Below are 13,065 nucleotides of genomic sequence, written 5' to 3' on the forward strand. Positions count from 1 at the left end.
CAGCAGCTACTCCCCGGTGAACCCCGCTGTGCTCCCTGAAACCCACCCCCTGAGCAGCCGGTGCGGCGCCCATGGACGTCGGGGTGACGTGACCCCCTCAGCTCCTCACCTGTCCTGTGTCCCAATCTCCTCAGTGCTTCTTCCCTCACGACTGACCAGGCCGCCTTCTGCAGGCCGCCTGCCACCTTGCAGGGAGCAGAGCCGCGCAAGGACACTAACTAATTAGCGGTTTCAAAGGTACTTTTGGTATTTGCCAGTTTTCCTTGACTCACCTTCTGCTGACTTTTAAAAACTGAGGTAAAATCTACCTGCCGGGAGGTTTCGCACGTCTAAGTGTGAGGCTCGGCGGCCGGAAGTGTGCACGGACACGCTGTCCGTGGGCGTGTGTGTTCACCGACGCTGGGCTGTGCTCTTCTCAAGCGTGTTTATGGCACTGTCGCTTGCTAGGGCCGTTCGGCCACTGGATTACTTAAAACAAATGAAATATGACTACCAGCAGGAGCTGCTGTTTTTGTGAACGTTCAGCTGACTTCCAAGTTACACCTAACAAGGGAAGTTGCTCGGATTTTTGGGACAAAGTCCCAAGACTTTCCTTAGGGACAACGTTGGGGATAGTCGGTCTCTGAGCCTTGAACAGGAAGAACATGACTTACTTTCCGCCTCCAACATCACAGGATCGAGGGCGCCCTGACAGGGACTGAATCTGGGGAGAGACATAAAAAACCTGGGATTACTCACTGTAAAGTCAAATTCAAGTTCTTTGAAAGTGTCTTTATAAGTGTCTTGGGCTCCCAGCACGGTAAGGAGCACCCGCACAGGGCAGCCATTTCAGTTCGGACTGGACTTTTCCTGGCACAAGGGGGGCATGACATTAGTGAGTTTTCTTAATTTCTGCCTTGTTAATTTATCTCCTAGGTGAATACTATTTCCTTCAAAAAGGCCAATGTTTTGGGGCGCCTGGGTGGCTCAGTGGGTTAAAGCCTCTGCCTTCGGCCCAGGTCATGATCCCAGGGTCCTGGGGTCGAGCCCTGTATTGGGCTCTTTGCTCAGCGGGGAGCCTGCTTCCCTCTCTCTCCGCCTGCCTCTCTGCGTACTTGTGATCTCTGTCTGTTGAATAAATAAACAGAATCTTAAAAAAAAAAATCCAAAAAGGCCAGTGTTTTATAGAGAGAGTTTTTAAATCAACATTATTTTCCCAACTGGCCTCAGAAAAAAGGAAGAAAACAAAAAAACAAAACAGGGTGAAGAAGGAGGAAATTAACGTCAGAAGGAAACACTTACTTCCGCTAGAACATAAGCTTCAGGAGGGCAGGGTTTTTACTCTGTTCATTGTACTATCCCTGCAGCTAGAGGGCCTGGTGATAGGGGCTCGATAAATAGACTGTGGGGAAAAATGAATGTACCACTGACTCAACTCTTCTCCCAGAAATGGCTTACGGAGTGCTGCAAATCCCTACGAAGTAGGGTGAGCTCCTCCTTCCAGAGACAGCAGTCCCTGGCACTTGGGGAAGAGTGGGTGCTACCACCCTTCCCGCTGGAGAAGATGGTGCTGTCCTCCAAAACCACCCGTGCTTTCCACGGCCACAAGGACAACATGGCCCCTCCTACTGTTTAGTATGTTCATTTTTTATTTCAGTTTATTTAAGTCCCCTGTACACCCAACGTGGGGCTCAAGCTCCTGACCCTGAGATCAAAAGTCTTGTGTGCTCTTCTGGCTGAACCAGCCAGGTGCCCCGAAGTACATGCATTTAAAATTATATCTCCCCTTCTCCTCCCCAAAAGATGAAGCATCATGTGTATCTTGCTTCTATAAAAAAAAATGCCCTTTCAAGCCCACCCTTAATGCTAATGGTGACTCTGGTAGATCTGGCAGAAGAAATTGGGATCTGACCATAAGGCAGTACAAGCATCACTAATGCCCTTTCTTTCAAAGGAAACACAGCTTCCCTACGGGAAGAGAGGCTACGTCAGGTTCCGTGGGGCCTCGCTCCTTCCATAGCCGGCAAGATTCACAAGAGCCGTGGTGGCGGGCAGCTGGCAAGCTGTACACGCAAATACTCAGAGGCTCCCAGAAGTCACAAAACAGATGACCGGCTTACTGACTCCAAGGACTCAGGTCAAACATCCTTCATTAAAGAAAAGGGTATCTGGTGAACCAGCCACACACAGAAGCTGGTGATGGGGAGGAGGTTTGGCTCTAAAACAGAAAAATCTGCTTATGACTAGTCACCAGGCTTCGGAGCTTCTAGAAACACGAATGAGGAGTGAAGGATGGACAGGATTTTCTGAATGATAAATTCACATGAAAACTGAGTTTCGTGAACAGTGTCAAGAGATCCCTGTCCTAATTCATCGACACGGTTGTGGTCAGTTTCACTTAAACCATCATTCCCTAATGTACTCTTCCATCTCTGTCCCCTGACATCTTTGCTTCCTTTTTTCTCAGTTCTTATTTCCCCCACCGCAGGATTTTAGTGTAAATATTCAGTGATAACAAACACAGACGACTCCCCTACCTCCTTGGTCTCCCACAGTTGTTTTGGCAGTGGCTTGGGAACGTTTAACAGATTCTCTTCTTTCAGTGGGCCCGGGAAAGACAGCACTGAAGGGGGGGAAAAGACATATTCACCGCGTTTAGAAGGCAGCCATCCCACCCTCAGCCAAATCATCCTCGCAAAAAATGACTGATACAGCACTGTGTATTGACTGAGGAAGAGCTGGTGTGGGCCTCTGCAGCCAGGCACTGAGCAAAGGCCTTTGGAGACACAGGAAAAGGGCATTACAGAGATGGAGAGATAAGAAAAAAAAGCCTAGGGTGCCTGGGTGGCTCAGTTGGTTAAGCAACTGCCTTCGGCTCAGGTCGATCGAGTCCCGCATCAGGCTCCCAGCTCCACAGAGAGTCTGCTTCTCCCTCTGAACTTCTCCCCTCTCAAATAAATAAATAAATAAATAAATAAATAAATAAAATCAAATCTTTTTAGAAAAAAAGAAAAAAAGGCCTAGAAATGAGGACGGACTAGAGGGTGGATGACTGTGGAGTCGAGCTGCTCTTCTCAGTGGAGCGTGGCCTAAGTAAAGGAGTGGAAGGAGATCCAGTTTAGAAGGTCAAGGACAGATCGACAGGCCCCCAAGCTTGGCAAGGAGATTGTGGAAGCCGATGCAATGGGGATCACACAGTGGCCCAGGAGGGATGAAATGAGGATAACCAAGACAAGAGAAACACCATAGGGAAGACAAGGCGGCCATGGGGCTGCCTGGTGATGGGCTGGGAGAGGGGAAGGGAACTGAAAACCCAGAGGGCTTGAAGTAGAGCTGTGGGATGGCCAGCTCTGTGCTGAGGGACCATCGCACGGTTTTCTGCGTTATCGCTCTCAGTCTGACCAGGTGAAACGGGGATCATGTCATCTGATGTCAGGAAGGGGATACATCACGATTGACACTGATGACTGCTCAAAAGTAGGGATGCTGTTAGGTCTCAGTGACGGTCATGGCTGCCCCGTCTCAGCCCCACACAGCACAGTCTCCGAACCCAAGAATAACAGACCCTGGAAAGAAGTCACTTGAAACAGAGACCAAAGTTGCTGAGGAGAGTCTGAGATGCCAAGCTCTTTACTCGGCGCCAGGAAGACGGCGGTCAGGTCTGCTCGGCTGCTCGGGCCTGCCCCAGCGCTCCCAGGGGTCTCTCTTAATTCTGGTATTCCAGCCACTCTCTTTTGAAGAGCTTATTTGGCCAAGTTAAATCTCAGGTTATAGAGATTCAGAGAAAGAAAACAGTGCCTGGTTCCGAATGAATAGAGGAACCGTGTCACTCTCTCCTTTGTTAGTGGCTTCGGGGGTCATCTCGGTACATCTCCAACAGCAGCTGGCTTCATGAAGCTCAGTATCTCCTGCCAGATCTGCAATTTCGTTTTGCAACCGATTTTCCTTTTTCTGGCATTGTTTTCTTACGTGTGTCAATTACCCACTTGAAAAACTTTCTAAGTAGGAATAGACAGCTGAGAAGGAAGGGGTCTTGGGATAATTAATGGTCCGAGGGACCGACTCATTCCTACTTTGCTGTGGATGTGGATACAATTTTGCTTCCCTGCACAACCTTGTGACCATGGGACTGTGAGGACTCAGATGACAGGGAGCCTTTGTGATCTAAGTACACGGTTCCTCCCCATGCCCTTGATCGTGGCTAGCCTGGATTTTATACAGCCTCTCAGAGAAGTGAACTGAGCAGCTGCCATGGGCATTTGGGAAAGTCCTGAGAGCAGGAGTCTCGGGAGTGTGAAGGGAGCCTAGAGATGCTGCGCTCAGCGCCGGCAGGTGAAAGCAGGTCATACCTTCTCCATGTACGTCATTCTCACCATCACAGAAACCTGGTGGGAAAGGGAAAAAAAAATACACTTTTATGTGGTGCTTTCAATTTTATTTATCTAAGAATTAGTGACTCTTTCTGATTTGAAACAGAATCGTGAAAATTCCAGGGTGATTTTGGTACACTGATGCTCATACAAGGTGTACTAGTGTTTCTACGAAAATTAGAATAGGTATGGCCCGTTTGAGTCGAGAGTTGGCTCCTTTCTACTCTTCCTTTAAAATGATCTCGGTCTTAATTTTTTTTAAAAAACTGCCTCTGTCTTGAAAGAACAACGTACAAAGTCTGAGAACCTCTACTCAAATCACAAAATAAAGAAGTTCAGATCAAAACTCTTCCAAGTTGCGGGGGTGGGGGAAGGGCTGGTAACTCCAAAAGTCTACGTGACTGGTTCACACGAACCATGTGTGTCTAGAGGGACAGACTGCAAGTCCCATGTTGTATGTTGTTATATATATTGCTTGCAAAGAGTCAAATTATTTTTAAAAAAATTATCTGTAGTCTCTGTCAATTTAAATAGCATATATGATAGCTATTCACAAAGTTTTAAACATTTGACTTAGAATAAATTCTGGCTGAATCAAATATTTTTAATCCATAAAATATACTGCAGATGACCAACCACAGTATTTTCCATTGTTCTAAGCTAAAACCCATGAATTAGGTGACCATCCTCCTTGGAGCAAATACACTAAAAGAGTTTTCTTTCTTTCTTTTTTTTTTTTTTTTAAGATTTTATTTATTTACTTGAGAGAGAGAATGACAGAGAGAGCATGAGAGGGGGAAGATCAGAGGGAGAAGCAGACTCCCTGCTGAGCAGGGAGTCCCAATGCGGGACTCTATCCTTGGACTCCAGGATCATGACCTGAGCAGAAGGCAGTCGCCCAACCAACCGAGCCACCCAGGCACCCCTAAATGAGCTTTCAATATAAAATCAGGACAAAGTTTTAAGTTCTGAGCCTTTAAATATACTTAAACGCTTGCTTAAAGTTTAGATAAGTTTCTGGAGAACCTGATAAGCCTCCACAGCTTCAACACCAGGCGTAATGATCATTCTTTCAACATGGATTCGTCAAGTTCCTGCAAGGAGGGAGTGCTAGGCGTGGCCAGGTGGGAGAGGACCAGTGAAAAGCGAGAATGCTGAAGTAAATTCTCGAAAACAGGTAGAAGACCAACCATTTCAGTAGAGCCCGGGGCGGGGGCAACATTGAGAATCCCCAGCAGCACTAACAAGCTGATAAACCCAGCACGCTCATAAAGACAGAACTTCTCTCAGCCCATGGAAGCAGAACCCAACTTAGTAATTAAAGACTTTATTTTAGTGCACAGAAAGACTTGGGTAAAAGCCTGTTAAAATGGAGCTTTGTGGGCCCAAGCCTCAAAGACTGAGTCGGAGGGAGTGAGAATGGGCCCAGGAATCTGTTTTTAACGATCACCTCCGAGGACTGTCCGCAGACCAACCTTGGCCCACTTTCCAAGGGACCTGGACGAGGCTAGACCTGAATTCTGATTTGACGTCTCCAAAGAAGACAAGGTGAGGGCTGCCTGACTGGCTCAGTGGAAGACCAGACAACTTCTGATCTTGGGGTTGTGAGTTCGAGAGCCACCGTGGAGAGATCACTTTAAAATCTTAAGGGCGGGGGGGCGCCTGGGTGGCTCAGTGGGTTAAGCCTCTGCCTTCGGCTCAGGTCATGGTCTCAGGGTCCTGGGATCGAGCCCCACATTGGGCTCTCTGCTCAGCAGGAAGCCTGCTTCCTCCTCTCTCTCTGTCTGCCTCTCTGCCTACTTGTGATCTCTGTCTGTCAAATAAATAAACACAATCTTTAAAAAAAAAAAAAAATAAAATCTTAAGGGCGGGGCGCCTGGGTGGCTCAGTAGGTTAAGCATTCCACTCTTGATCTCAGGGTCATGAGTTCAAGCCCCATGTTGGGCTCCACAGTGGAGCCCACTTAATAAAAATAAATAAAATAAAACCTTAAAACAAACAGACGAAAAACAAAGCAAGGTGAGCAGAGCATCAGAAAATGAGGTGCAGAGAGAGGGAAGGTGAAGCTCTACAACGGCAACTGTCAGCAGGATGGAAAAGAAACTTCTCATGCATCTTGTGGCTTCCTTGGGGCCCTCATCTTGGGAAGGCGCTGGGAACGTGACCATTCTGACCACTACACCGGGATTATCCCATTGCAAACAACAGACTGGCTTCACTCAGCAACCTGGCATGGTATGAGGCTACATCGCTTCATCAAGACCCCAGGCCCCCCACGCTCCCTTAGTATGGCTGCCCTGGCCCTGGAACATGAGGACCCGGCGGAGGGCTACCTGAGGAAACTGGATGGCAAGCAGATACCCCACCTGCTCTCCTGTTCGTGCCACCCCTCTCCCTCAGATGGGCACAGAAGGAGGGCTTCATGGAGGAGGTGGCACCGCAGTTAGGCCCTGAAGGATAATGACGAGGATGACCATAATGAGAGCTAGCACCATGGCTCACGTACCACGGCCCAGGCTTCACAGCACTGCGAGGCAGTCCATGTTGTCCTCACAGCAGCCCTGAGGCAGGCACCGTGAGCCGCATCGCTAAGTTCTGGGACTAGAACTGTGGCCTGTGTGCCTCCAGGAAGTCCAGCTGCTGTAGTGGGAGGGATGTGGACACTGGGAAGTGAGGTTGAAGGGGTCGCCCCAGTGCAGAGTTGGGAGGAGGAGGACAGGGAAGGGGACGGGAGGCCAAATGTGCCTCCTAGCAGGAACGGGGGGCATGGCAGATGGGGCTGGACTAAAGCAGTCTGCTGGTGGCTCAGCGGGAAACACGGAAGGGAGTGACAGGATGACAGCTGAGCTCTGGAGAGAGTGTTCCAGCAGCGCGTGTGAGATGGACGGAGAGGAGAAGGCCCAAAGGCGGGGAGACGGTGTGGGAAACTGGGAGGCCAGTCCGGGCAAGAAGGAAGTGGGGGCCAGGCACTGAGGACGGGAGAGAGGCCACTCTGAGGCTCGCTGCAGGGCAGGAGGGCTGGGACTCGGCTGCTGAATGCTGTGAGGGCTGTGGGAGGGAGGGTGAGGCTCCCAGGTTCAGCGTCCAGGTAAGCGGAATAACGGTGGCGGCCATGACTGGTTTGTCAGAGCCAAGCTAACGCAGAGTCAACATATCCACGCCCGGATCTGTATTACTGGATGACAAAATACCATAGGATACAACTAGAAATAAAGCATTGAGCCTAAAAAGGGAACGCTTTGTGACTGGACATCAGGAAACAGAGGAAACTCACTCACATCCGTCCCACAGGGCTAAGGGATGGCCGCGGCCAAGGCTGCATCTGTGTTCCGGGCACCCAGGAGGCCTCAGAGCCGCTGGGCGCTGACATCCTGAGTGCAACACAGACCACGTGCCCTCTGCCCGCTCCCATGCCGCACAGATAGAAAGTACTCCAGCGGCTGGATTTGCAGAGCTGGGTCCCTTCACAACAAGCCTCTGGGGCTTCAGCCTCCCCATTCGGGCACTCCTGCCATCTGGGTGATGCTTTTGCCCCTCTTTAGATCTGAGATGTTTGTGTCTTCCCCCTCTCCGTCCTCTCCTCTGTGCAATCAGGGGTCATTAACAGGCTCACTTCCTATGGGTTGTTTGCATTTTAGACCTTCTTCTTAACTGTGCAGGTCACAGCGTTTGCCTGCGGACAGAGGATCATTAAAACACAGAGGTCCAAGACACGCCTCCTTCCTGGAGGAGGAGGTCGGGGCTACAGTTCCCAAACCGGTACAACTCAGTATCTATCTACAAGCTGTGGGTGCAGAAAAGACCATTCTCCCACACTCTTCGGTCCTGAGCTCCAGACTGCTCCCGGGAAGGACAGGGACCACTCCAGCCCCCATGTCCATGACCACGTGGGAGTAGGGGGCAGTAAGGGGACAGGCCTGGGCTACAGGACAGAGCCAGGGTCCCAGCGAGCCCTTACGCTTGCCCAGCAGTGTGCATGTGAAATGGCGAAGCACCCCGGCCACCAGGAAAATCTGGTCATGGCTTCTCTTCGTAGATTCTGAATAATGAAAAGAAAAGAAACTAAAAATCTTGTCTGATGTAGAAGCTTATTCCTGTCATTTACATCACCCACTTACCACTGACGCCTAATTGTCATGCAACTCAGTAACCATTGTGAAAATTACTAAGCATGAACAGACCAATGGCTTCATTCTCTGGGGATACACAGTCCTGCTCACAGATGTACCAGTTTATTGCTCATGTGGCTAAGTTAGGAGCAGGTACTCCCTCATCACCAGCTTGCAAACAGACAGACAGACAGTGGGGACATGGTGGCTGCATCACTGAGCTCAGGAAGGATTCCCAGGGAAAGAGCGGTTACTGCTACTTCTGCTACAGAGCCTGAATCCTGGGCTTCAACTGCATTTTCCCATCACTTTTTAAATCCTTACTTTATTTGGTTGGTTCTATAATAAATACCTTTTTGCCAAGCTAGCTGGTATTTTTAAAATCCAAAGGGAAAGAAAATGAAAAACTTTTAATGAATTACAGGGGGAAAATACACAGAACTCTTTAAAATAGCTCCCACCGACAAATATAATTCTCCAGAAATAATCCCCACCCTTGGAGACTTGAATAATATTTTAAACACACTGGCTTTCCCATGTAAACACATCCATATTTGGCCGTGTTTCTGAGTTGTGCTGTCCTCGCACGGCAAGTGTGCACAAGCAGGCCCACAGCTCGGACGCTGGGGCTGGAGGCTCCCCCCGTGACCCCCCAAACCCGACAGATGCTGCGGCCCCACAATCTCCAGTCGCTGACTTGACAAGGAGTGACCACCTCGATTCTCGAGTCGGCCCAGGAATTCTGCTCCCGATTTCTTTCTTGCTCCGTCTGCCAAGAGCAGCTCTGACACAGTTCTGCCTGATTCCTTCTCACTCACCCCTTCCGACATCTCTCATCTCTCCCCTCACAGGCTCGGCGGCTCCTGGTATGAATACTTCACCTCGTCAATCCCTTTCTGTGCTTTCTCTCTCTGCATGCAGGCCTCAAAGGCTCTTTATTTAAATTATCTGCAGTTGCCTTCTGGTCTCTAGGCCTCTGGCCCTTTCTGCAGAAGCATAAACTTTGCAGAGAGGACAGGAGATGTGAAGGAACGATAGAGGCTGAAAGGTGGCTCTTTATCAGCGTCTCTGGGGTCAAAACCCATCCATCTGGTTCCCTCCCAGTCCGGGGAGACCAGGATGTCGCTGTACTTCTTGGCACTTCCACTGATCACAGCCGCTGCTTTTCTGGCCTTTGTGTATATGGTCCCATCACTGCCTCTCCCGGAACTAAACTCACACATCTCCCCATAGACCCTGCTCCTCCGAGCAGTAAGCAGCGGGCTCCTGTCCAGTTCCCACATTCCTGCCAGCCTGACGCGCCCATTCCCATGGATGGAAACACGGCCAGATGGCCCAGACCGACTCTCAAAGATCTCGTGCTTGAAACGTAAGAAGTGCTTAGGCCAAGGCAGTCGTCTACGAGTGAGACCAACGGAACAAACACAGCGAAGTCATTACTAATCCCACCCCTACTATATGCAAGGAAGGAAGACCTTGAACAGTCTCCAAATAGAGGCTATTTGGGGTTCAAATGGTCTGAAAAATAAAGAAAACCAGAAAGGCTGGGATTATCTTGACCAAGATTTATTTTTTCCCCTGTTTTAAGACCGAACACCTAGCCCTAAGTGTTGTGGACAAGAGTCAACCTGCATAGGAAGGAGGTAATGCAAGACCATTGTTCCTATTAGATTATCACTCCCAAAGGAAAGGCAGGCTTGCGGTGTGTCTTAGTGAAGCAGGTTGGGTTCCTGGCAGATGAGATGTCAGCCCCTAGAGTGTTCTAGCAAGGGCTCTGTGCCTGCAAGCCACTGTGTAATTTCTCCATCACTGAGGGTCGCTCCTCTGTGCCGTGCACCGTGCTGGAGATAAGACCATCAGGATGCTGACTTTTCAAGAAATCTACACCAAGCAGAGGGAGAGAAGGCAGAAGGCAGCCAAGTGGCACAGGTGCCAAGATAGGCCTGAGCCTAGAGGAACTCCAGGCTATGACAAGGACATGAGTAGTTCTGGGCTGGTAAAGGGAGGAAGGTCAAGTATGGCCCCAAGGAAATGACAACAAAGCCAAGGGTGTTGGTCAGGTAGGCTGGGGTAGATCAGAGAGGAAAAGACGGGAACAGGAAGACACATCAAGAGTGGTTGTCATGGCCAACAGAGGTGACTGAGGGCCAAATCCCGGAGCTGGAGTCACTCCAAACAGAATGAGAAAGCAGACGCTGTGAGCAGTGGGCCTGTGTGTCTTACCCATGTATGGGGCAGGCCAGGTGGACTGGCCCCCTCCTCCGTAGGGATCCTGGGGCTTAGCGCTCAGAGCACTTGTGTGAAGCGCGGAATCAGAATTGGTCCTAAGGGGAGGAGGAGAGAGTCTGACTGAAAATCCATTTTTCCTTAGGAAGAATACAATATTCTTTGCTGAAAATTATCAACAGGAGAGAACTCAAGCACCCATAGGATGAGGAGTCTGAACCTACCCGAAGTCCCTCACCTCGGTAACAGCCTCTGAGTGTCGCCCACACCCAACAAGACCTTAATCTGTACGTGCATAGTCTCACGCTTCGAAGCTAATGGCATAATGCTCTATTTCAACAACGTAGAGCTTGGACTCATGGCCTCCCCCAAGGGGCTCCCTGTTCTCCCTGCGACACAGAAGACGGGTGGGACCAGTGCATTCTTTGCTCCAGATTCTCTCCATGTGAGAGTAAGTCCTCCTGTGTGAAAGGTTCCCTACAGCCGTGGCTCAGGGGGCATGCAAGGTCGAGTTGATTCTGCAAATAATACTAAATGTTCTTTGCCTTCTGCTCTCATTCTCTCATGAGCACAGCAGTTTCCTGCAATGGCCTGTGAGGTCACTATGGACGGAATGCATAAACCGAGAACCCAGCTACCTTCAAGAGGGTTGTGAAAGGTAAAACAGCGCCCCTCTTTTGGTAAATTCTTCGTTTTAGAAAATATAACGCACTTCCCAGAAGAAGGCATCTTTTATGTTGACGTATAATGAATCTATTATTGCTATACTTTAATTTTTAAATTAACAAGTATCTTTTATAAACAGATAAATATCAACAGACACAGCCATATATGCAAACACTCTTTGAGGGCCTCAGTGATTTTTAAGACTGTAAAGGGTCCTAAAACAAAAATGTTGGGAACCCCAATCTACAGCAAATTTTGGAAATTGCCCCCAACGGCTCCAATTTCTACATAATCTTAACTCTAAGGGATGATTATTTACTTTTTCTCATCCATGGGTCAAACTATCTGCCATGAAAAGAACTTGTGAGGGATGTCAGATTAGCTGAAAATGCTTCCTGTGGTCTCTTCTAGGTGACAGCCTCAGGTGGCCATTAAGCTGTGTGGCCTGACTGCACCATGGCAGTGCCGTGTTCAGACAAGGGTATGGGGTGGGAGTGGGGGCAGGGAGGGCAGGTCAGAAGCTGCATGAGGCAGCAGGAGCATGGACCCTGGGATCTGAGACCCCTGGGTTTGGATTCCAGCTCCTTCACAGATGCAAAAAGGCACAAGAGAATAACAATCAAACGCAGAGAGACAACTGGGAAAATCCGTATATAGCCTGGGTTTGGCTAATATGAAGGAACCGCTATTAATTTTGTTACGTGTAATAATGGCATTGTGGTTGTGTTTTCTTTAAAAGAAGTTCTTATCAACCGTTCCTGTTAGAGACATTTACAGGGGCAGTAAATGTCTGGCGGGGGTGGGGTGGGGGTGGGATAGGGATGGGGGTATACGGTACGACACGGATGAGGACCAAAGCTGAAGGGTGGGCGCGGGGACTTCTGGTCATGCTTTTCTCTTCTGTGTATGTTTTATATTTTACACTATAAATGGCTTAAAAAAAAAAAAAGTCTCAGTTCCATCACATGCTAGCTACATTGCCTTGGACAAGTCCTTTAGTCTCTTAGAACGTAATATTCGTTCTTGAGGGCAGCTGTCAGGATCGAAAACACTGACCTCCACACAACACTCAACCCTGGCATCGGGCCGAGCACGATCACGACAGGAGGGAACACTGGCTGGGTGCTAATGCTACCCGTTTCTCACAGATCTGATGATTCTCACACACACACCCCCCAAGAGAGGTGTGATCATCTGCCTTTTCCAGATGGGTAAACTGGGGCGCAGAGAAGTTATACAACTTACTCAAAGTCACACAGTAAGACCCAACCCTGTAGTCCCCCCAGGACCCCATCTATGGATTTGGTACTGTTTGTGCAGACATTCAATAAATGGTGGGAGATTTAGGCTTTTTAAAAATACTGCCTATAAACACATGTGACAGGCATATCCTCTAGTAACAGGATAATACATAAAGAACATCAGGAAAATAAAATCATTTGGTCTTCTTTAAATTTCTTTCTACGAGTGACCAACCCGGGTACCTGTTAAGAGCAGATGTCAGCCTGAATCCGGGGTGCTTCTCTTCTTTCCAAGGATGCTGCTGCCTTTAAAAACCAGAATGACAGAAAAAGTAAAGACGTTCAATTCACAGGAGCAAAGGGGATCCTCGGGCCCAAGTTTGAGACTAGCTCTTCTACTCACCTGGGGAAATTCTCCTGCATGCTGCATGCCTCGTTCACTTTGCTCAACATTGTTAAAATGAGGTCAGACTG

General features: G+C 49.1%; 1 protein-coding gene across 3 annotated transcripts in view; it reads right to left on the bottom strand.

The window, feature by feature from the left end:
• Nucleotides 1–13,065, bottom strand: part of CRTC3 (CREB regulated transcription coactivator 3) — a 92,586-nt gene that overhangs the window by 13,866 nt on the left and 65,655 nt on the right. For 2 of the 3 annotated variants that reach the window (XM_032836944.1, XM_032836943.1), the window contains exons 5-9: nucleotides 12,835–12,897; nucleotides 10,682–10,782; nucleotides 4,329–4,364; nucleotides 2,517–2,602; nucleotides 654–703 (exon numbers count right to left, since the gene is read on the bottom strand). In XM_032836944.1, the coding sequence (XP_032692835.1) occupies nucleotides 654–703; nucleotides 2,517–2,602; nucleotides 4,329–4,364; nucleotides 10,682–10,782; nucleotides 12,835–12,897 (336 nt within the window). The remainder of the gene's footprint in view (nucleotides 1–653; nucleotides 704–2,516; nucleotides 2,603–4,328; nucleotides 4,365–10,681; nucleotides 10,783–12,834; nucleotides 12,898–13,065) is intronic. The other variant, XM_032836945.1, reaches the window with a different exon arrangement.

The sequence above is a fragment of the Lontra canadensis genome, unplaced genomic scaffold (genome assembly GCF_010015895.1).
Source record: "Lontra canadensis isolate GAN:19392208 unplaced genomic scaffold, GSC_riverotter_1.0 scaffold94, whole genome shotgun sequence".
Classification (NCBI taxonomy): domain Eukaryota; kingdom Metazoa; phylum Chordata; class Mammalia; order Carnivora; family Mustelidae; genus Lontra; species Lontra canadensis.